A 26,384-nucleotide genomic window follows, 5' to 3' on the forward strand; every position below is an offset into this window, starting at 1 on the left:
ATTTACACAAGAAATGCTTTCCTTTCTTGCCATGGTACTACTCCTTCTGCAGAAAAATATTCACAAAAATTATCTCGAACTGCAGATGCAGCACGGGATGAATTATTGGCCCCTAGACGGCCAAGAGGTTGCCATGTAAATTCTTCTGTTCTCCACATACCTTCTTTAATGGTGGCATTTGAAAGAAGAGAATCAGCAAAGTTCACTGGACAGTATTTCTTAGCTGCCTTTCCCAACTTATTTTTCATTAAGTAATTATGAAGGCAACAGCATGCCAAAACTACTTTATTAGCATGCTCTGGGTTCAGGGCAATTTCAGTACGAAGTACTCTCCACCCAGACGCCAATATGCCGAAAGCATTTTCAACGCACCTCCTTGCTCGAGAAAGTCTGTAATTAAAAATTTTTCTTTCATTCCACAGAAATTTGCCAGGATAAGGGCGTAAAATATTTTTCCTGAGTGGAAAAGCCTCATCTCCAACAAATACAAAAGGCAAAACTCGATCACTGTTTAATAATGGTGTTGGATTTGGCAATGAAAACAAAGTTTCACTAACCAAAGCTTTACCTAGTGAACAGTTACTGAAAATTCCACCATCACTGATGCGTCCATAGTTGCCTGAATCAACACAAAGGAAAGCGTAACTAGCATCTGCCACTGCCATTAGGACTATGCTGTTATAGCCCTTATAATTATAATATGTTGATCCAGCTGATGGTGGAGCTTGTATTTTGATATGCTTATCTACAAGGAAAAAAAAAGCAATAATTATTAATTGCCTAAAGAAAAATATACACTTTAATGATAAAAATTAATATAAATACTTTTTCCAATAATAAATTCAGTTCTTAAAAAAGTTCTTAAATTAGAAACTTGCAAAAAAATTCCTTTTTATATTAAAATTTGTTTTTCATTTCACACTTTCATTTATTTATTATGAAACAATTCCAGTCTTTTGATATTTTAAGACAGTTCATATATCAAGTTAGATGATTCTGCAATATTTTATATTTATCTTTGAAAAGAATCTTCATTTGCCTAATTTTAATATAATGCAGTTTTTGTATTTCAAAAGTACTCACTGACAAATAAATATGAAATGCAAGACATAATACATACCATCGATTGCACCAACACAGTTGGGAAAATTCCATTTATATTCAAAACCTTCTGCTATTACAGCCCATTCATCTGATGATGCTGGTATAGCCATAACCAGTAGCTGTAAGACTTGCCATATGACATCACAGGTCTCTCGAATAATATGTGAAACTGAAGATTTAGAAACACGGAAAGTGTATGCCAGGTCTGTATAATTAGTTCCAGATGCTAGAAATCTACAAAAACATTCTGAATCAATAATTAAATTTTTGCAGTTTTAAAAACATGTTTAAAAATGAACAAAGGGCAATCTGTAGCAGTATGCAAGTTTTAAAAAAGGTTCTTTTTTTGGGGGGGGGGTCAGTTTCAAAGAGATTGCAATTTTCTTTCTTATTATTAAACCATAGAAAATAAATGCTTTATTTATGTAACTTATTTTGATAAAATTATTCATAATTTTTTAAATGCATTACAAATTTTAAAAAAATATGAATTTTAAAAAGTTCAGTTAGACAGAAGTATAAAATGTTCTGACAAGAACATTAATTTTCAATTATATATACTACACAAAACTGGAATTAGATGTAATAAAGACTTTCAAATAGAGCTGGTGCCAGAGCATATGCAACCAGTGTGACCACACCAGATGACAAAATTATTAGAATTTAGGAAGGAATCAGGTGGCAGAATTTCAGATTTGTGGAGTTTGCACCAGGCGGTAAATTGTCTAGCGTCGACACTGCTTTCAAAACAAATGTATATATTTATATTTACCTTAAACAGATGGCAAGTCTCTCAGACGCTGAAATTGATTTCCTAAAACGTGTTTCTTGCTTCTGTAGTTTATCTTGCAGTAAATGAAGAAGATGATCATATTGTTCTCCCTACATGTAAATTCAATAATATTATACTTATGAGTAAATTGAACATCAGAACTATATTTAATTATCTAATTAATATAAAAACAAATACAAAATAGTTTATATTGTGCTAAAATGATTAGCCAAAGTAAGAGAAAATAATTTTGTTGTCTTGAAAAATTGCTTGAAGTATAATCTTACTATTTCTAACAATTAACACTTTTAGCGATTACTCGCATGTTATTAACAAAAATAACATAAACTCCATAATTAGAAATGATTTTAGCCTTCTGGGAAAGTGATGACTTTCAACATGATTGTTTGATTATGCACCACACACTAGGGTTACCTGCTTAAAGGTAACCCTAATGTCATCAGGAAGATTTTTTAAGGTAAACTAATTTACATTTATATCTTGGACAGATATGCACAAAATGCCTATGTTCTAAACCCTTTTATCAGGTATTGAACAATTAATGTTCAGTGTTTTTATTTATTTAGCCACCGACGGGATATTATAGCAACCTTCAGAGAATATAGTTATCTGTGATTGTCATTACCAATGTTTGTTTATATTCTCAGGAATACTTTTGACTATTGAAGGTGCTCAACATGAGGGGCATCACTATATACTTATATTGCCGAAATATATACTGTGTTGCTGCAACTATGATCAGTGAAAAATATTCAGTTATTTATCTTACAAATTTGAAAAAATAAAATATGATAATTCTGATTAAAAGGAAAATTACTCTCCATTTCAATTTCACTCTCATACTCTAACAATTGCTTAATTTTTCAGGTAGTAGAATTTCATTAAATAATCTATTTTGATACAATTATTCTTACATTCTTTTAGAGGTTAAGTGTTTTTCATCATATTACTACAATATTCTCCAAAAATGATTTTTTAAAATATTTACATGATTTAATTTTATTGCTCATTTGTCAAATATAAAACACAGGTGGAACAGGAATGCAGAAAATCTTTTAAAAGCAAGTCTTTTTATGGATCTCCCAAATTCTCTAGAATATATTATTTAAAAGCCTAATTATTTTATATTTCTGGTTCTACAAAAGTATTTTCATGACAAAGTGAAGCAATACTAATAAAATTTATGACAGTAATAATTAAAAAATCTACGGATACAGAATGCTGGGTATTTTCTAACAGAGGAACATATCCTAATACACGATAGTGCATTAAAATGTTGACTTTCCAACATCTGGCACATCTAGTAATTTTACATTATACTCAATCTGATATTACGTTTCATTAAGGTAATTGAATTATAAACAACCTTCATTAATAATGCGCTTAATAAACCAATTAAACTAATTTAAACTAATTAGTTATAACTAATGCTAGTCCATAATTATATAAAAAATCATTTTGTCGGTAATTAAATCGCAATGTAATCATTAATCCTATTTCCTTAGTATAAATTACTAAGGAAAAAAATTACTAATTTACTGATATATAAAAAGAAATATTTGACAGTCTTTCCTTCAATTTTTACTTTCAGGTTTTGCTAAAAAATAAAAATAACTTACCGTCATTCGAGTATAATTGAAAAATAATTCTGGGTACTTCTGCCTCAGTGACGGAAACACTGCTGCATGAGCGGAATACGTATCTCGCTCTTGAAATATTGACCGAACCCATTCCCGCCTTGTAACGCAAACGCTTTTGTACAGCAAATACATACATATTAAATTATTTCTCAAATGCATAACGCGCTTTCTTTCTTCAGCTTTTTTAACTTTAGACATTCTACCGCCAACTTTGGATATTGTACCCCAAAATAGGAAATATTGCCCATGCGCAAATCAAAGCGACTTTTATTGGTTGGGGGTAGTAATTCTTAGGCTTTGAGACTTACAAGTGTAAACGGGTGGGATCCTTGGGAGTAACAACTTAACGTTAGCGTACGTTTCTTCAGACCAAGTTCCGCTAGTGTAAACGGGCCTTAACAAATGACAAGTTCTTCAGGAAACCTAAAGACTGTGAACATCTGAATTCATTTAATCTATTTCATTATGAAATATCACACCTCCACAGACAGACATCTCCGTCCTTCTGCTGTTTTTATCCTGAATAGCGATCAGAAATTTCCTACGTAATTTCTATCTATTTCATTTAGTGACTATTGGAACTCTATGTCCAAAACGAAGCAGCATTCATCAGAGCCAGCACTTGGGAAGGTGGCGTCCCACGTGACCTGTGCACACCGCTATTCAGATATATTTTTCCTGCAATCAAGCTTTCCTGAAACTATGTACATATGTATATAATCTATATTTAACCAAGAATATTGTTTTTCAACTATTTATTCTGCATTTTATTTTATATTTTTCTTGTATTCTATATATGTTACATTTTGACGAATACTTCAACACCATCAGATGTCATCTCAGAGCTCACGTGACTTTGGTCACACCCCTTTCTACATCTCCTCTTCCTGCACCGCTCAGCTCAAGCATTTCTCTACCTGCAGCGCTCTTAGTAGCATCTAAATCAAGACAGCCGGAACACAGCATGCAATTACTGCGTGCTAATCGCGGCTTAAAGAGGAACTTGGAAAGTTTATTCAGAACGTGTTTTCGCTCGCCAGCGCATGTTACGAGTTTGTCCTTGCTGTTACGCGAAGTTGCTGACACTTCTTTTCGGCCCTTTAAATAAGTATAAAGCCGGGTAGGTTGTTGAGTCAATCTAGTTAGCCTTAACTTAAATTGTTAGTGCAGCACTACTCTTTATGTTTTGAATTTATTGTGTAACGATTCTTAAGTTCCATCGCAAGTTGTCGGTATTATTGTAAGCATGAAGTATGTGCCTTTTCTGTTCAGAGTTTGACGAATAATAACGGATTATTCTTACCCTTCTTTTTTGCTTGTATTCTTTACATCTGTTTGAGAAGTCGCCAGGTTTCTTAGTCGGATCTGGTAGAGTTTATGTTACCAAAGAGAGTACGATCACACAAGCCAGCGTAAGGCAGTATGATATGGTAAGCCACTTTCTCCAATCTCTTCAATAAACTCGTGCAATTATCGGTGATTCTGCCCAGTGGATCAGATTGAATTAACAACTGATATGCCTGGTTTTAGAACTTCAGACATATCCAAACATTTTCCGCACAAGGACTGCTGATGGATGACGCAGTGTAAGACTAATGGTTTTGAACCACCATCATTTTCTACAGCCTTTGACAGAAGAGCAACCACTCTTTTATTTTTACCACACATGTTTCTGCCTCTATCAGTTGTAATAGATTTCAAGTTTTTCCATCGAAGGTTCTTTTCTTAATGGCATTTTCAACTTCCTTAAAAATATCTTCCAGCAGTCGTGCCATGAATACTATTAATATTGTTGCGTGCGTACGGTTTCGTATTTTTTTCGTATTAGATTGAATGCACAAGTCTGATGAAAAGTTAATAAAATTTATTCTTATCACAAGAAATATGCGGCGAGCCAAAAGTCCTCTTGAGACGTTGGTGGTCGGGGAAGAGGGATGCTGTCTCTCAAAACTGGGGGCGGAACAGAGCTAAAGTCAAGCGCATTTGACTCCTTGTCATGATGAATGTCGTGGACTTGTGTTTTATCGAGGTAGTATTTTTAAATAGCAGTCTCCTGCACACGATTGTGTTTCCTTACTACGCTATTATATTATTTCAAAAATTCATGGTATGCAAGTTCATATGCAGATATACATTTAGATATTTCGAAATCCTGCTGATTTTATATTTAATGCAAAATATGCATTAAGTGACCTGCACAAAATTCTCTGATCGATGTGAAACATGCTTTTATTTTAAGCATTTTTTCAATGTGTTTCATATTTGTGACACACTCAATTTATAATAAATTAATTACTCCATTCGAGATGGTATATTTTAAGTTATTCGTATCAGCTGAAAGCGCTGCTTGTCTGTAATAGCATAGCTTGTTTTGTAATAATCACACTGCATTTTATGAGTTGTAATTTTTATAATTTCATTCAGTACAAATAAAACTACAGTACTGTCAAATTCAAAAATAAATACATTATAACAACGTTCAAATATCAGTCTTACTTTTTGAACTCATAATCAAATATTTAATAGAATAAACATAGATTTGAATTAGTTTGTGGTCTATTTTAAATCCCTTCATATTTTAACCTGTAAGGCAAGCAATACGATTAAGAACGTGTAAGATTTTTTACATGAGGCATTTTTAAGAAACAACTTTCCAGTTGCTGCAACAAATATATATCATATAAAATACTTACTTGATTTCCACAACAAATTTTAAGCTAGCAAGTGGCTAAAACTGTGCTAACGTAATATTTCTGTCTACACATTAACATGTTTTTAATAGTATTATAGAGTAGGTGTAATTTAGCTGCAAATTTCCATGTCGATGTATTTAGATATATTAGATATATATGTATGCCTTTCAAAACATTTCGTCAAATTCTATCAGCTTAGCTTGTAAAAACAATATATTTTTTAGTTTTACATACTTGCACTTAATTTACAATACATATGCTCTCAGATTTTAATTAACTTTAAATTTGCTTTATACGAATAGAGAATGTTTGTTAAATTCTTTTAAGAATATATAATTTTAACACCTTTAGGGTGAAAAAGAAAAGAGGAATAAACTTTTATTATACGGCTCAAGTGTTATTTTTGGTTAAAAGTAGAAGGGAAACATTTGTAAAATTTTGACCGGTTTATGTTTCGGCAAATTTCGGCTTGTAGAATTCCGAATCTTTACATATTACCTAGTTTCATATAATTTACATATTAATTAATTTTACTTAGTTTCTTATCATAAGCGCACGACTCTTAAAAATGTTACGAACTTAATTACGCTTGTTCGATTTTATAGTGAGTGCATTATTAAATTTGGGTATATTCGTCTTTAAGAATCTGAGAATAAGTGCAAACAAATACATAACTTTTTTTTTATTTCTCATTTTCAATAAAACAGTATAAACATTCCTATATGTTCTCAGGAAGAATAATAACAATCTAAAGTTTCATGCACCTTTGTTTACCCATCTAAATGACTGAAATCACATAATATAAACGTTTGCCCCAAAAAACATGTTTATTGGTAAGATACCACATATTACAGCACTTATCAAATATTTTACTTGCTAATTAAGCTCTTACCTATAAAACTGTATAAATACATTCATATAAATTTACATTTTTAAAACGAGTTAATTCCTATAGATTTATACGCAGTTGTTACAGCAGAATTCTACAAAATTTGCAGATAGTCAATAAAAATTTTCTGTGGTTTACAAGAAATTAAAAGATGCTTTAAAGGATGATTTATCAAATACTTTTTAAAAATTAAACTATGAATAAATTATGAATATCATACTAAACCATTATAATAAACATAATATACGTATTACACAGAAACTTAAATTCATATTTTGTGCAATAACAAGATATTGAAACAATATATTGAATGATTATGTTGAACTAACGAATTTTTAGCAAAATATATTAATAATAAAATTATATAATAACAAATAGCGCAAAGTCGAAGCACACATTTTCGGAGAATAATTTTCAGGAGCCTCTAGTAGCCAACGTTGCTTTCTGCATTTGATGTAATTACTGTTTCTTAAAATGTTAAAATAAAGTTTGGAATATTACTTTTTCCATAAAATCAAATCTTTTGTACCATTTAAACAATCGATAACCGAAATTTAAAAAAACAATACTGAAATGTTTTCAAGAGCATAAAAATAATATATTTCTGATTTTATCTTCTATTAAGAAAATTTAGAACTTCAGATACTTAAATTAAATTTAATATAGTATAAAATTAAATATGACATTTGAAAATATCTTTTGACATTTGAAAAAAGTTATAAATGTCCCACGACACATACTGATTATTAAGACAGGTTTCATCATAATAAATAACAGCAATTATTAGAATGCAAACAATGATTTATGTTTGTTATTGATATAAGAAAGGGAAGAAGATAAACTCTCTCATACGCGTCTACACATTGTTCTAAATTCTGAGATAAAATTGATACATTAAGACAAGCAATTTAAATAAAAATATATTACAATTAAATTTTCGTGAAAAGAAAATATATAGAAAGAAGAAAAGAAAAATTTCCTTTGTACAGATAACGAGATCGAAATCTCTTCCTTAGATTATTTTTCCACTCAGAATAGCTTACATTTTATTTAGATATACACGATTTTCAATCACACTTCTAAAATTTGACTATTTTCCTAACTACACATTATTCGAAATTGTATTAACTGGAAAAAATTACTACGGCTATAGTAAGTTCACATGAATCAACGGTAAGTTTAAAAATAACAAATAGCGATGTTTCTTCTTATTTTAGAATTAAAAAATAAAATAAACTAAGTTACTCTTACTAAAATATCAGTTTTCTCCAGCAATGAGAAATGTATTTGCAATGCTTCAAAAATATAAGTTAGTATTACAAGTAAAGTAAAATGCGACAAAAAATTTAAAGTTAAAATTAACATCGCAAAAATTCTGTATTTCCCTTCATTATCAAATTATTTTATTTCAAGAAGAGTTTGAAACACAATACAGTAACTTCAAATTTCATTGAAAAATTATATCGCTTTCCTTTTAACTGAAAATAATATAGCACTTCTAACTGTTCAATTATAACTAATCATTTTGGTTTTGAAATTAATTTTTTTCGGAATTTTTATATTTCTAATAAATTTTTCAGAACTTAGTAAAAACTGGTAACAGTAATATTAAACGAAACGTAACAACACATTCTGAAATCGCTCACTTAAGATGTAGATAATGTTGGGGGAAAAAATCGCATACTTTTCCTTAAACAGATACTTTATGCTATAGTCGAAACATTAAATATTTACACGATTTTTGCTTGAATATCACTTATGATGAAAGGTATTAAAATAAATATGACTATTATACTTTCGTTACCTCGGGGAATAAATTAACATAAAGCACAAGATATAAACTTCAACAATTCTAAATTGCTTCTTAGTACATTTAATATAATATAACCTTTTAAAATCATACTATACTTATAAACTAAATAAATAATCATCAAATACTTTGGAAGCAGACAAATCTTTTTGCTAAAACTCATTTCTTTGATGATCTGTATACGGCAAATACAACAAAGCAGTCTGGATAACTTACGTAAAAATAATGGTGGAAATTTATGCTTAACACGAAATACAGATAGGTTGAGATAATAGCTTGTTTAAGAAATCAGTTTTTTTTAAACACTAAATCAAAACAAGACATATTTAAATAGGAATTAATTTATATATCGCCAAAGCCACTGAAAGTACATTGAACCAGTTTCATCAAGTAGACAGTTGCGTAGTTACGCTGTGATGAAACAGAACAAATCCCAATATTCATTAACTAATATATAGCAGTGCACTTAGTCATGCTTAAATACAAAGTAATAAATGGTTATGTACAATATGAAATGGTGTGAGTTAAAACTTATAACAATACCAAATTTAAAACGAAGAAAATGATATCTTTAGATATTAATTGCAAATCAAGACTAAAATAATTCTATGAAATTTGAAACCATAATTAAAGCTTTTCAGTATGCTGCAGAAAAAATTTTAAAGTAGATTTTATTCACAGGCATTTTTTATTGATTTTTATAGTTTTAAATATTTAAATAGCTTTCCGTAAAGGACAAAAGCATTGAATACAATTTAGTTCAGTCAGGTATAGCAAAATTTCTTTACAAAAATAACATAAAACTCAATAGTATGACATTTCTGTTAAACATATGCACATAAAAATGTTTACTTTCAGCATAACTAGACAAATCTGACTAAAATACTTTTTGGTTTGAGTAGGATTCTCACAGAATTTGAGAAATCGTTTTCAGTGTATAATATTATAGAAATATTTATGCAAATATGCATTATTATAAAATTTTTATAGAAAGAAAATATAAATATTTCTGTAATAATATGTTTCATGTGAAAAAAAAAACGATAAAATGTAAATTGATTTTGCAACATCCTTATACTTTGCACCAATATTTACATTAGTTTTGTAATTAAGTTAATTTCGAAAATAAATAATCTAGGCCAACTCAATATATAAGAAATCTAACACTAAAGAATCAAAAGACAGTTATTCGGTTTCACAAATTATGTTACTTAATTAAATTTGAAAAATTACGGTAATAACATATTCTAGATATAATAATTGGCTCCACTGTTAATAAAAATAATATATTTTAAAGCAGCCAATCTAAAATCAAAATGTCACAGTGACAGGATAAGCATACTAGGATGATATTTCACCTTATGATAGGAAAAAAAGACTTTTCTTTGAATAGGAAATACTCGTTTACGAGTTATTCTGCAAGTAATCTTTTTTTTCTCTTAAAAAGACTTTTAAGACAAGGATTTTAGCATGATGATTATTAAAGATAACGTTTTTAGGTTATAAATGCCCCCTTCCCAGTTCAAATAATTAAAATAAGAACTAACCTATTCACATAAGAAACGAACTTTAAAGATGCAAGATTTGAACACTTGATGTCTATAGCCGATCGTAGTTTCAACGCAGACGGAATACAGCATTTTGAATTTACTGAGCTCAGTTTTTGTTAACAAAGCGAGCCTTTCAAACTCGACTCTATTCCTAAGAAAAGTAAGTAGTTAATGATTTTCAAATTTAAATAAACTTGATTAACAGGGCTTGGGCACAGCAGACGCTTTGAGGAACGTTTAGTTTTCAAATCAATAATTTGGTTTTCATATTGGCTGTATTTAGCACAGAAAAAATAGCTTGTATATTACATAACATAATATAGTACTGAATATTATAGCAAAATATAAGTATAAAACTAAGCTGATATTTAATGATAATAAACGAGGCAAATTTATTTAATTTCAATATTCGCTTCATCAAGCATAGTCAATCTTCATTTGGAAGAAATTACAAAGACAAATTAGATCAAAATAAAGAATATCTTAACAGAGACGTTAACAAACATTGAAAATGTTTATTAACGTCCATTCACGTTTCTCAGCGTCACATTCAAAATGTTTATCAACAGCAACAGAACTCATCTATAATTTTTAGCACAATTATTATAGAATATTACATAGAAAGTTATATTTTGCACTTTACTATAGACTATTACATGAAATGTTACATTTCGTAAGATATATTGAATTCTAAAAAGCATGCATGTTTTAAATCATGAATTTTTTTTTAAAACAGTGCTTGCATTGTAAGAGGCCCCCCGGTGACGCTGTGGCTAGCGCGTCGCGCAGGAGCACCACAGGTCTGGAACTCGATCCCCGGGCTGAGGAAGGCTGACTCAGCCTTTCATCCGTGAGTGAGTCGATAAAATGAGAACCAAGCTCCCTCGGTGCAAAGAATATGTTCTAGACGTTTTTTGGTCCTCAAGCAAAGAACGTCTGGAACATATTCTTTGCTTGGGGACCAAACACTGGAGGTCCTGCGACAAGCTGTGCAAGTTGACCATTTGTCCAGGCTAAGATGCACAAGCACCCCGGAGCCCACGGTCTAGAAAGCGTATATCAGGGTACTGCCAGCCATGGCTCTCTATGGATTGTGCTGCCGAGTTTACCTTTTAGATTGCATTTTAAAGCAATTTAATGTTAATTATTCTCCATTTATGTAAATTATTCTTAAATTCTAGCATTTTATTTACATTGCTACTGATTTTTCACAGTTTTTCCTACAAAAAATTAGCTTCTCGTGTAAGTTAACTCATATAGAATAACAACAATAAATTCAGAAACGGTCAAGGCCTGATTAGTGCCCAGATCCAGAAGGGCTGGGCCTATGATATTGTAAGCCTAGTTTTAGATATTGTAAGCCTATATTTCCCTACAAACCTGTTTTTCTGTTGTAAAAGTGGATTCTAAGGGCTTCGGACCTAGGATCTGAAACTGGCTTAATCAAGCCGTAGAAACGATTGATAATAAGAAAGTACTCCAGGACTACCAACATAGTATGAACTAATGGAGATTTTTATCTCGTTTTTTAATTCATGGATATATATATATATTTAAATATTTAGGCTCGTATTCAAAATTCTACAATTCAGAGAGCTAGAAGTTTTTGACAAATTCCATCATTGCATAATCTTGTAATCAAAGAATAACTGACGAATAAATCGCTGCTCTTTTACTATGAAATAACTCCTCATAAGAAAATAAATAACTAAAACATAAACAAGAAAACCTCTAGCGTATCAGTCACAGAAATGACACTGACATTGATTAAATTTTAACCACAAAATTTTCTTTCCAATTTAGAAGTAATTCTACATTTTGTTTTACGTATATAGTTTGAGTTTTAAAAGAAATGCTCTAAAAGTGTTCCATATTTAACAGCTAAAGTGGACAAAAATATGTCTTTTCAGTTTTGAAAATCTTTTAATAATATAAATAAAGTTTCAAATAAATATAAATAAAATTTAAGAGAGACTTAAAGTCTGTCATGAAGCAATTATGTATATTTTAAAATTAGGCAAAAGGGGGGAACCTAGTTTGCAGTAGATAGTTGCTGTATTGATTTTGAGAGCAATTTTTCCTGGGTGCTTCAGAAAAAAAGTCCTAATTATACATGCAAAATTTCTTAATTATATTTAAAAAAGTACCTTAGAAATCTTTAAACGTTTGCTTCTATTATGCAAGCTCGTGAGGAGTTTCGTTATAATCTTTTCTGAGACACTGCGAACCATTCCTACACAAATACTTATAAAACCAAAGGTTTCGAAGCAAACATCAACATACATACTTCGTATAGAAGCCTATTACTTTCATGCTCAGCTTAAATTTATCAAGCATGAAACTCTATGTACAAATATTTTTGGAAATTACTGTAGTTTTGGGAACATCTCTAATTCTTGGTGCTTTTGAAACGTCGAATTAACACTTACGTATTACTAACTTCACTCCTTATTATTCAACAGCATTATAATAATGATCATTATCTTAAAAAAATACGAAACGCCAGTGTACCATGAAATGAAGATCAGTCGCTAAACCTCCAATATTATTATTTACGTGTTCCACCCTAAGGCACTACACGGAAGGGAGGGATGCCTTCGTGAAGGACTTTCTAATGGAAACTGGCTCGTATTAACACGCTACACAAGGGGAAAACCAAGAAAACGTACATGCAGCCAGCCCGTACGCGGGAATCGAACCTCGGACCGAACTACCACCGTTCAGGGACTTGATCGCTCGGTCGACTAAACCTTCACTACAGAAGCATAAGCGTATTAAAAGAGAACGTGGATATGTTTTGCAAAACGACTAATAACAGACTTATTTTGCAATGCTCTAGAGCTACAAAATAAAAGCACGTTGTAAGTGTCTTTTAAAAATTAGCTATCCTCATTTTATTATTTTATGCGCTTATTTTTTCTTTTAAATTCATTGACGAAAATTTTCTTATTTGCTATAGTTTTTCTTATATATTTTACGCATTTCCATCAATAAAAGGAAAGCTTGACCAAAGGTGGGGAAATGAGTGCTAAATTAACTCGAATATATAAAAAAAAGTCGTTTAGGTCCACCGATTTTAGCTTATGTAATTAATAATTATGTATTCAGAAAAGCAAGCACAGCTTCATACAATAACTCGCCTTAAGGTTAGGTTCGAACTAATGAAGTTGTTTAATATTCTATATGTTTTTCATCTTAATACAGAGTTCCTTCACAAAACATTTTAATAAATACCATGAAAAATTATTTTTCCTACACGCAACGCAGATTATGCATATTTATAAACTTTTCAGCAACAATGTTAAGAGAAAGTACGTCCATTCAAATACCTAAATAAGAGTAAATTTCTTTTTAAAACTAATACATACTATTCTTTAGTTTTACTTTTTAGGCAAAGAACAAAACTACGTCTAAAGAGGAGGCGAATATTTTTTACCAAGTATCCCTCCTATAACACGGTAGATAGGTTCTCAGAAAATACCGTATTATACGAGACTAACAACGAATACAAAATAAAGGGATGTGTACTAGAAACGGTTTTTTTTTTTTTTTTTTTTTTTTTTTTTTAAGATTCTGACTGTTGCCTTATTTAAATTCAGACTTTTTGTAACGTCAGATGCCTTCCCTCCTTTTTAACACACGATTCAAAATTCGTATTTTCATCTACAAAGAAATAAATTTTCTTTTAAAAGTTTTTTTCTTATTTTCAGACATAGTTTGAGACTGAAATGTAATATTGCGATAATTACTGCTAAAAACGAAAAATCTTAATTAGTAACACATGCCCCAAATATTCTTTAAAAAGTTTTATCAAAATCACAGATACGTAATTTATGCCATCTTACAAATGGACATTTGGAGCACAAGATAAATACTATGTAAATGATGGGTACGACTCAGTATCAGGATTTTGATGTGGGAGAATGCGGGTATCCTGGAAATTTATTTTATTTATGTATAAATAAATAGCTTATTATGTTCTACACGATGGCGTAGTACGTAACTTAATTTTGTAAACGTTTATAATAAAAATCGCATTATCAAAATATGTATATGAATAAAGTGCTTTAAGAGGCTTTATGAATATTCACTGATGTGCTAGAATGAAACAGTGCTGTCGTGCTAGAAGAGGGTGTTCGCAATTTTCGTATCGCTTAAGAGCTAAACTGTGTTGTAGGAAACCGTGTTATAAGAGGGATACTTGTACTTAGTAGTAGAAGGAACATTCATTCCTTAAGTAAACAGGATGTCAACTGATATTTTGATTGTTATTCCTCATATTATCACATTTGTAACATTTCTACTTCAGTATTATGATCATATACTTCAATAATGTAAAACTATTGTTAACAGATTATTATAATCACAGTAAAGATACTGAACTATACTGTAAAACTACATCAAAGCAGCAGACAGTTAAAAAAGGGGAGGGGGTTAACGCGAATAGGAAATTCGAAAATGACACCTACAGTTACATCTTTTACTACTGATGCAAAGTATGAATGTTAAGATTCCAATTTTTGCCTTCTTAAAACCTCTTTACTGCTGCTGGCATTCTTTATACTTAATTTCATTATGCCTACGAGCACTTATGCTTTATAAGCACTTGCACAGAAGCTTCTTTAGGAAAAGAATAGTTTGTGCAGTAGCTAATCCTTTATTTCTAAGAATAATTTATAAATACATATATAATTATGGCAGGTTCCAAGCCTAAGTAACATTAATAATGCTTCGTAAACTCATACGGTGCTCTATAAGTACTAATCGTCTAGAATGTCAAAAATGTTACAGCTGAGCCTGTATATTGGTGTAACATATTTTATAAACTATTATGCTATAACCAAACAGTAGAAGATAATAAACTAATACTTGTAAGACACAGGTAGTAATTCGTCAGTAAATAGAGATTTTGAGAAATGAAATGTTTGAAATATTTTTTAGGTCTAACTTGCTCCACCTTCCATGAGGTATACAAACAGACAACTCTTGTGTGCCTTAAGATATTCAAATAATCAACCAATCCATAACATATAAATGAAATAAGTAACAAAATTCTAGGAACTTGATGTGAAGGGAAAAATCTCCCCTTTGAAAAATGAACATATTTTTTAAAATTCATACATATTGTGAAAAACCTTAAATGTTACTTTCCTTAACCAAGACAAAGCAGAAAAGCTCAATAAAGTAGTTTTATTTCAAAAGACTAAAAACATGGTCACAAACCAGCTCTTATTACAAACAGAATGACATTTTTTATTACAAACATTAAAATTTCATCCAGATTTAAACGTTTTGAGATTTTGCAATTTTATTTAAGGTATTGATCAAGAAATAATACAAATTATTTTGCCAGGAATATTTGGATTAATAAAATGCCACATTGCCTGGCAGTTTCTATAAATAGTCCATATTGATAAGACTAATAATTCACAGTAATGACACCAAAGACATGCAGTGATGGCTTAAAACTACAGTATAATGATTAAATATCCATGCAAATGAAGAGATGTTTATCTTCATACAAATATGTTTAGTCATACCAAAGCATAAAACTTGTCTTTGATCTAATGTATAAAAATACTTACAGGAAATTACTCCCTTAAGCTAAAAATGATTCAAAAGTTTATTGCTTAAGGTATCTTGGGAAATAATTTTAACTTAACTACTTCTTAACTTTGATTTTTCTCAATGTAAATTATTTATTGCATTGTTTAATTTTACTTGACATAAAATTATAAATTTTTAAAGGCAGAAGGATAATTATGAAATACATCACTTGAAGGAACTTTTTAAACAATTTTTTAATAAAGAATTTTCACAGCGATTAAGTAAAATAATTCATCGTAATTGTGTAGGAATTATAGAACTACCAAGTAAACTTGAGTTATACAATAAAGAAGTTACAGTAAAGCTGGTACTTCAAATAATATTCGTGGAAGCAGAATTCGCATAATGAATAACATGAGATCAACTTAGTTATGCAGCATTCTCAAACTTGCAAGTACTGGTTGACAGAATCCTACATCATGATAGTGAATAATGATTAAGCTCAAGAAAATAAAGTACATAAAAATGAAAACTGTTCTGTTTATGAATATACTAGTCATCTCTAACAAATCAGATGATTAAATGTTATAAAATATTAGCAATATATTTCACACAAGGCACATTATCTTGCAGTGCTTATTAAGTGAAGAAAATAAATAAATAAAGCTAGTGAAAATATCGAACGCCTGGTGAAGTTTCAGTTTTCCGAAAATTTAAGATACGCAATACTAGAGGAAAAAGATTTCTGAGATTTTTGAAATATTGTACTACATTCACAGAGTTCCTACTCAAGCCAGATAGCATTTTCTTATCTGCTTCTACTCAAACCACACAACTTTTAATTTGTTCTGAACATAATAAAATTATATGAAAATTCAAATTCACTTGTTCACAAGACATACAATTGCATTTTTCTTCACTAAAAATGTAAAAGAGACAATTATTCTATATTTTACCTGATATAATGTTATTTTTGCTTAAAGAAATTTGAAATAATTCACATAGGAAAAGAAAAAACAAAACATTGAAAATGTTTCGTGGCATACAAAAATTCTTAATTTATCACAGCATTTTATTGAATGATGCATGGTTTTTAATAAATAAACAGCAAAATTATTATGTGAGTGGAAACAACTTAGCTTTGTTAATAAGTATGCAGCACAATATCTAGCATCTTGAACAATAACATAAAACAAAACACACATACATACACATACGCGCACAAAACAGATGAGATGCAGGTCTTGGATAAATGAGTAATTTCAGACAATGATGCCATTGTAATAAATCAAGACAAAAAAAGCAACCTATAAACTAAGTGATATTTTGTATTTAAATGCAAGAAAGTAACCTTCAATACTGCATACAAATTTATCTGAAATATGTTCATCACCTTTCTTCACTGGTTAAATATAAGAGCAAATTAAATTACATTATGTTTATTAGTTGTACAAGATTTTGCAAAAATTAAAAATTGTTTACATTGAAGCTGAAAAAGCTATATGACAGTAACAAACTTCCAAATTTAAGAAATAAAATGAAATTTTCAAGGACAATTACATGCTAATAAATACAATTTTTAAGCATATAAAAATAGGATTAAATCTACAAAATTAAAAAATTTACGTTCATAACTTTATGAATACAAAATGCATACAGCCTGAGCACCATTGGGATGCAAGGTGATAAATAATATACTTATTTAAAAATACATTTGAATTAACTCTCTAATAAAAATTTATATATTTATTGTTACGTATTCATTAATTTCAAAATAACAAACTATACTAATAAAAATGATATAAAAGATACACTGAAAACAAAAACTGAATCATAAATATTTAACATATTTATAAGGTATTATTAGCAAGGTACGAAAAAACGTGTCTTTTACATTTCTTGAATTCTACATCAAAAATGATATATGGGATAACAATTTAACACTAAGAACAAAATAAGTACAGAAAGCTAAATAAGTAAAATGCATTTACTAAAAATGCACTTTTTTTTTTAAAACAAGTAGCATTGTTTTAAACAAACAATTATTTTTCTCTGCAACAATTTTTGGTATTTATTAAGTACAAAGCTTTACATAAGGGAAAGGTAAATGAAATGAGTATCATTGAAATTAGATGATACATTACAAACAGTACTACATCATCATAAATGGTCATTTTCAATGGAACAAAGATAATGATGCTTCTGATTTTATTCTAAAATTTCAATTACTTTCAAGTCATACAGACACAAAAATTCGATTCTCTTTCAGGTCTGTTAACTTGAAATTACAATAAAATGCAAATTAATATAATCAGATTTTTAATTTTAATAACTGTCCTACATCATTTATGATTGTGACATGGATTTGTGTCATTATTGGCACATTTCAAAAGGCATTTAAATGACTTTTCCATCATTATTTAACAGGCAGAAAAAGCTTTTAAATTCTTAAAATTCTTCACATTCATCTTTATAAATACTAAAACATTTATGAAATTATTTACACACAAATGAAAACTTATCATTTACTCGAAATTTCAGTAACCAGTTCTTTTAACGAATTTTACGAAAAAACAACATAGCTTGTGCAAGGTGGGTTTGGGCAAGGACGGATATAACACATAAATTCAAACAATCTGACAGAATATTAGATTATTAGGTTCATGTGGCTATCTACAACTTTCTATAGCATGGTCAATTAAGTAGAAATAACAAAAATTTTGAATTCAGTTTTACAGATTTCTAGCAATCATCGAGCACTTTTCTAACTGAAAACAATTAGTAACAGAATTGTGCTTTATGTAACTGAAGCTGATAAAGATTTGCATACATACCCAACTGAATTTAAAATAAACTGGTTATGAAGACATATTTAACAAATCACCTGACACCAAAATAACAATAATAATTATCTGAGAAAGTATATCTATTACAGGACTAATTTAGAAAATCATTAATCTCTGAGCAACAGCTCTCTTCCTTGACTGTTGCACACTTAGATGAATTTAAAATAAACAAATTATTTTAAAAATAATAAATCAACAGCTAATTAAATGGTAATAATCATTACCTGAGAATTCTTTACTATTACTCATGACTAATTTAGAAAAGCAGTCATCACTGAACCATAACTCTCTTCCTTCACTCTTCATTATTTAGTTGAATTAAAAATAAATTATAAAAACAAATTTATTAAAATCACCAGGCACTTAAATAACAATCAATGGATAATTCTTTACTATTACGCAATTGATTTATAAAACCATTTTAATCACTGAAACATATCTTCCTCCTTTCACAGCAGCCTACTTTGTCGCATTTCAAATAAGTAAATTATAGTAATAATTTTCTGAGAATTCTTTACTATTACATGACAAATTTAGAAAATAATTAATCTCTGAACCGTATCACCTTACCTCCACTGTCGTCTACTTTACTGCATTTAAAATAAATAAATTATACAAACAATTTAAAAAACCACTGGGAACTTAAATAGCAATTATCACAAAATTCTTTACTATTACACATGACTAATTTGGAAAAGCATTAATCTCTGAGCTACATCTCCCTTCTTTCCCTCTTATATTTTTAGTTAAATTTAAAATAAATAAATTATTAAAAGAAATTAATAAAATCAGCAAGCATTTAATAATAATAACTACCTAAAAACTCTAATATTATTCGTGACTTAGGAAAGCATTAACTCTAATCATATCCCCTTTCTTCCCTATTTCACGCCCAGTTAAATTTAACTTATTATAAAAATGCATTTAATAAATCAATAGGCATTTAAATAATAATTACTACCTGACAACTTTTTACTGTTAAGCATGGCTAACTTTAAAAAAGCATTAACTTCTAAACTATATTTTTCTTCCTTTATTATTATATACAATTTGTTTAACGGCATTATTGGTTCTAATGCATTCCAAATTCTAAAAGCATTTGTTGGAATAAGAGAAAAATTTCCAGTAACCACATTTTTTTTTTTTTTTGAAGTGAAAGGTTTATGGAAAAATTACAGGAATTTAAATTGGTATTATTCTGAAATCTCACATTCTTACATTTCCTCAAACCGCTAACGGTGACAAATTAATGCTTTTTTCCCATGAGTTGCAACTGTCCGTTCATTTTATTGTTATGAGATTGGCAGAAAAGCAGAACAGATATCTTATTATACTTCTTACAACAAAGAATATGAAATAGTAGTAGATTACTTTAAATCTATTTTAAAACAGATATTGAAAACGCTTCCGGTAAACCAGTATTTTGCCAAGAAGGAAAAGAACTGGATGTGAGATAAAGACATCTACAGAACAGCATACAAGTTAATGTTACACAAGGCTAGCACTGGACTTTACACCGCCCGGTGCAAAGCCTGCCACTCTGAAATTCTGCCGTCCGATTCTTTCCTAAACATTTAGCTCACCCTGATACATTTCATATGCAGCAACAAAAAGTCCCTTATTAAATACTGTGCTTAAAAAATTAGATATAAATCCACCTGTTTGACTTGTTTATTGCAATTTCTAGATTTATTAATATATACACAGCAATCTTATGCAAAAAAATTTTCTTTCAAAATCTTAAACTACGACTTATTAATAACGCAAAAGATGTGCGTCATTAACCTGTCGTGAAAAGCGTTACATAAATTGCCACATAAACAATAATTATAACTTGATACTACTTGAAATAAATTCACTCCATAACTGATATTTTGCAGATGAAGGCCAATTATACAAAGCTCTTTCTTGAATCCTTACATAACCGTTAAATTTGCTATTGAAAGCAGAATTTTTAAAATAGGAAAGCAAATGTGGGCATTAGATTGTAAACGTTTGCAGTGCCTGCTTCCGCTAAATGAAGTCAGAAATCTTATATGAAGCAAAACTTAGCAAAAAATTTTCAGTCAGAAAGTTTGCAGCATCTTCTGTTTAAAACGAAATAACAGGTAGCTTGCAGATAATCACTATACACATGATAAAAATGAAATTTAAAAAAGTTAAAATGCCTTGTTTGATACAGAAATATTTTTATGGAATAACAAGAAATAAGCACGAAAAATTAATAATCCGCTTAATTAGCTAATTTATTAAAATTACACTGCCTGCATGTTTCACAAAAATTCCAGATAAATGCAACACATTTCACTGACGCAGTACTTTGGATGGTACTTTTCAAAAGGTTCTGCAAATAGAGATGATAACCAACTTCCCATTCTTTGGTTACCAAATAAGACGGAAAGAGATAGGGAAAAAAAAATCAGTATTGTGAAATAGTTGTTAAGCATGCCCATACATCAGTAACACTTTATGCACAGGTAAATCTAGTGATTACCAGGAATATAAAAAACTGCTTTAACTGTAATAATGTATAAATTAATTTTAAAACGAAAAGAATTTTTTGCATCTTGATTTTTTTCCCAGGCTTGGTAATGTGATAAATAGAGGGTCACTGCATCTGTCATATCTTCCATGTATAACTCCTTAACAATCTCTGTCCATTCTCATACACAAAGAAGCTACAGCCATACCAATATATCCTGTTGCTCACTTGCTCTCTTTCTCCTTATCTATATATTTTCATTGCTAGCATGAAATATAGTAAATTATCTAAAATACTATGAAATACAAATACGTACAATGTGTACTCTGACAATGTGGACAATGAGACAATGTGGCCTGCTATACAAAAAATATAAATAATTATTTATATTATACCTATTAATCTAGTATCAAAGAATTCAAGTGTGCATCCCAGTAGACAAATATTACAAATATTATTTCACTAGTTTTATTTAAAATGCAACATTCAAGAAAGAAGAATCTGATGATTTATGCATATATGCTGTTGCTAACATCCAAGCTTTCAGGTGGGAAATATTCAATACCAAATTTAAAATACAATGTTGCAGATGAGAAAGAAACAAGATAAGGTTTCAAATAATAATAATAATAATAATAATAAAAAAGCTGCTTTGGCTGGTTTTCAATGACTGAGGCAATAAAAAAAAACTGAGATTTTTTTTATTGCTGCTACAGATCAGGTCTAAGAATCATCTTTGCCAGAAGGTAGAGAAGAGTTTCACTTTGTAAGTGACAAAGACCTTGGGCACTAAATTGGTAACAGTTTGACTATTTTCCAGCTCTATCCCAATGTTTCTGTGGAACAACTCATGGGACGGAAACCGAAGGTCTTACACTAGTTTTCCTCTACCTCCAACCTCTCAAGAGGGCTTTCGATTCGGCTGACTTTAAGTGCCCTGCATGTGATAAAGACATTAGAAATTGACAAAAGGAAATTCTAGGTTTTCCTAGGAATTTGAAACTGGGACCAATGATATAGCATTCAACTTTGCTACCTACCATATCAACCAAGATGGGCATTGCTACTAATGTCTAAATAACCAAAATAAATAGAAGCTGAAAAATATGATGACACATTTTGAATGATGAAAACAATTTAGTTTGATTTCTCAATATGGAAACTGCTATGAGATTGTTTGAATCAAATTTTGCAATTACTACATTTGCAAAACAAAAACAAACAAACAAACAAACAAAAAAAAAAAAAAAAAAAAAAAAAAAAAAAAAAAAAAATTTAAAACTAAATTTACAATGAAAGAACAGAATTAACACAGAAAAACTACATGTAAATTTGTCTGCAGTTCTAGAACACTTTAATCAAATGTTAAAAGGATGCATTAAGACTTATAAAGGAGCCCTATAGAAGCAGTGCTATCTCTTAGATTAATTTACTTCAAAGCACTGGCTAGTCAAATTGCCTAGAAGACATCCAGACAGAACATGGTATTCTTTAAACAAAAGTGTCCTCAATAGTATATAAGCCTCCTCAGCTGTAATTATATTAAAAAATCTCTCTATTAACCAAATAAATTAGCAAGAAAACCTAAAAGATTGTATTTCTTAGGAGCAGCCACTGCATTATAAACAAACATCATGAATAATGGCAGGAAAATGCATGAAAAGTGCACTATTTTCAACATTCTAATCAAACTTGACCAAAAATGCAAACATATAATATATTTCAACATGAGAAATTCATTGTTTGCTTGACTGGTTGTCAACATGTTAATTCATAAACTTGGTCCAACTTAGGATGCAATTTTTAAATTTCCAACATAATTACACAGACTTACTAGCATTGGTATGGTTTTGTTAATGGATAGTCCTTATTAAAAGAAAAAAAAAAACTTTTACAATTTCATGATTACCATGGAGAGTATATAGCTGCCAATACTTGCTGTATACTACTGCAAACATAGAGCATTACTTCAGCAAAATTTGAAGACTTTAGGTACTGTCTTTAAAATGGGCCAGATGAACATGGACTGGAATGTTAATAAAACATAAAATATATATTTGATATTCTAACATCATTATTATAAAATCAGACTGCATACATTTCCTTTTTACTATGACAATGTCTTCTTAACTTGTAACTGGCAAGTGGCAACTTTCAGACTACAGCAAGTCCCCTTTTCTCTACCCAAACAATTATAAGTGTTACACTTAGATTTTCAAAGATTTTTGCTACATTATTAGTGAAAGATATGGCCTCATGCAATACTTTAAAACTCTGACTATCTTTTATTTTATGCTCTTAGATAGATTAACAAAGAGGCAGCTTGCATGTCACTGGGAACATGTTGAAAAGTTACCTCATCAGCTAATATTGAGAAAAACAAATTTTGCACAGCTCCTTGCAAGCATGAAAATTCCAGAGCCTTAATGATGCTGATAATCAATTTCATTTAAAAATATGCGTTAAAAAAGAATTCTCAGAAGTATATTTGAACTGAAACTATTTTTGAAAAATAAACACTCTATTAAAATGTTTAATATTTGTACTTAATTTTAAATGTATTACAGTGCAATAAATTGCTTACCATGCTAAAGAATATATATTCATGCTAAAGAATATATAAGTGTGAAAAATAAATTAATTATATTAACATTAAAATTTCTGAGAATTTTAATGGTAGAAATATTTTAGGAGTATCCCATAAACTTTAAAAAATAACCAAAAGGAAAGAGGAACTAACAAACTACTATCTGAAATTTGCATTTGACAGAATATGGGGATGAGCCATATCATATACATGGAAAGTGCCAAAGACAATTTTTTTGCTGCATAATATGGATTACTGTCCAAAAAAGCAATTAAAGATATTATTCTCACAGTTTTTATTATACCAATAAAATTTGTGGCATGGTTAACTATACTGAATTCAAAAATCAGCCCAAAAAAATCTACAACATGTTATAAGCCTGAAACATATTGCTTTCATAAAGAATTTAGCTTTTAATTCATAAAATGATAATATTATTCTACAAACTGAATTCAAAGAATTTTTTTTAAATCTCCGGAAATACACAGGTTTAAGATCTAGGTAATATTAATATTTTTTATTTAAATCAATAATTTGACTTAAAATTTTTATAAGGTCACAAAATATATTTTTTTGGTTAACAATTTTAATAACCAGTTTTGAAACTAATGAATATTATAAATATTGTTAGACTATTAGCTTACCAATTTTAATATTTAATAGTTATATCAAATTTAAAAAAAGTTTTAAAATTCTGTCTTATGATTCTTATGATTGGCAAGCTATATACATAAAATTTTGACTGGCACAAATACACGTCATGACTCAGTGCCAAAATATTATACTTAATAATTTATGACAAAGAAACAAGTTTAACCATAACATCATTCTAGTTATTAAATGAAAAAATTTGGCAATCACTGAATTGAAAAATAAATCGTAGGAGAAGAGCTTTCATTCTCCATAAATATGGCACAATTTATGTTCTTTTTCATTCTCATGAGAAGCCTCCATGCAAAAAATGAAACCTTACAGAAAATTCAATCATAAGACAGAAGCAGGAAATAATATGAATAATTACATTAGTGTACAAAATAATTACAATTTCTTAGGTGGTCCTTAACTTGATGTTGCACTATAATGAAAGAAATGAAAAAATAAAACTTCAGCTGTCATGAACATGTGTAAGCACATTTAAGTGTGTAAACTCTGATATGAAATCCTGAAATTCCTTTTTAAAGAGTGAAGTTATAAATGCTGGTGTTCAAAAACGTTCTTTTAAGTTAGTCATGAGAGCCACATGCCAAGAATTAAAAGTAAATTACTATATGAAAAATACTGACTGGTTTCAATCTGATATGTTGCTCTCCAAATAAAAGTTCAAAATATAAATGACAAAACATTAATATAGATGTTCTGGCAGCAATAAAAGCTGCCAATAGTGTATAAATCCTAAAGCTGATACTCCTTTAGTTTTTCATATGTTGACTAACACTTAACTTGGACAGAAACATATTTAAATAACATACATAAGAGAAACTGTTTTTATAGTCTATTTTTATTACCTCACTAAAGAGGAATCATTCCTTATAAAAGTAGTATAAAGTAATAACAAAAACCATAAGGCTGTCTTGCACAGCAATAATTACAAAATATAAACTATATACAACTAAACACTTTCATACACATGCACACCTAATAAGTCAAAGCACCTGTCACGCTAATGGCAAAATTGATTAATGCAGCAGATTGAGGTTATAGGCACTCCACAGTGAGCTGATTTTTCTCAAAGTGTAGAAAGCCAAAAGCTTTATGCTCTCTGTTGCATCAGATGTCATCCATGTTCCATAACTTGTAGCACCATAGCTTAACAGCCTTCTGAGAAGTCATGGATTATGTATGTAAGTGATGCAATTGCACCAATACCCTCAAATATTGCCTAAAATGCTGTCCTGGAAAGTTCTAAAAAATGTCACAGAACAACTGACATTTTGTCCATTAATGGCTATACATTTTTGCTGCAGTTCATTTGAAGATTGAATACATGTCTACATTCTCTTCACAATCAAGCAGAAATCTTTATCAACTCTAATTGATAAACTTTATTAAATCAGAACCACAAATTTCATTGCAGTACAGATATTCACCATTCTGTAACTAGCCAATCAGTGATTAACAAAAATCACCATAATAATGGCACTCTTCAACTTGAGCAACAACTTCACCAGACTTGCTGGCTGGACAGCATAGACCACAGAGGTCCAATTATTGCCAGATAAGGCAGGCAGAGAAACAGTAAATGATGGATGGAATATTTCATGATAAAGAATCATAGTTGTGTATCGCCCATGTCACACAAATTCCTGGATATAATGTACTCTAATAACCCTCGATATAAGAAGTCATACTGTGCCTGGAAAGAGAAAAAATAACTTAGAAATAACTTAAAAGCTCATTAAATAAACATTTCATACTTTGCAATGTATAATGAAAATTGTTTAAG

At 29.7% G+C, this 26,384-nt stretch overlaps 1 protein-coding gene across 1 annotated transcript in view; it reads right to left on the reverse strand.

The window, feature by feature from the left end:
- Window positions 1-6,897: 6,897 nt before the first annotated feature.
- The window catches only part of LOC118190559 (tyrosine-protein phosphatase 69D-like), a gene marked incomplete at its 5' end in the record, with an annotated part of 240,084 nt that continues 220,597 nt past the window's right edge, over window positions 6,898-26,384 (reverse strand). The window contains one exon of the mRNA XM_085808231.1: window positions 6,898-26,294. Within this exon, the coding sequence (XP_085664357.1) occupies window positions 26,211-26,294 (84 nt within the window). The remainder of the gene's footprint in view (window positions 26,295-26,384) is intronic.

The sequence above is a fragment of the Stegodyphus dumicola genome, chromosome X1, assembly GCF_044657685.1.
Source record: "Stegodyphus dumicola isolate Sdum_Otavi_A_Nest chromosome X1, ASM4465768v1".
Taxonomy (NCBI): domain Eukaryota; kingdom Metazoa; phylum Arthropoda; class Arachnida; order Araneae; family Eresidae; genus Stegodyphus; species Stegodyphus dumicola.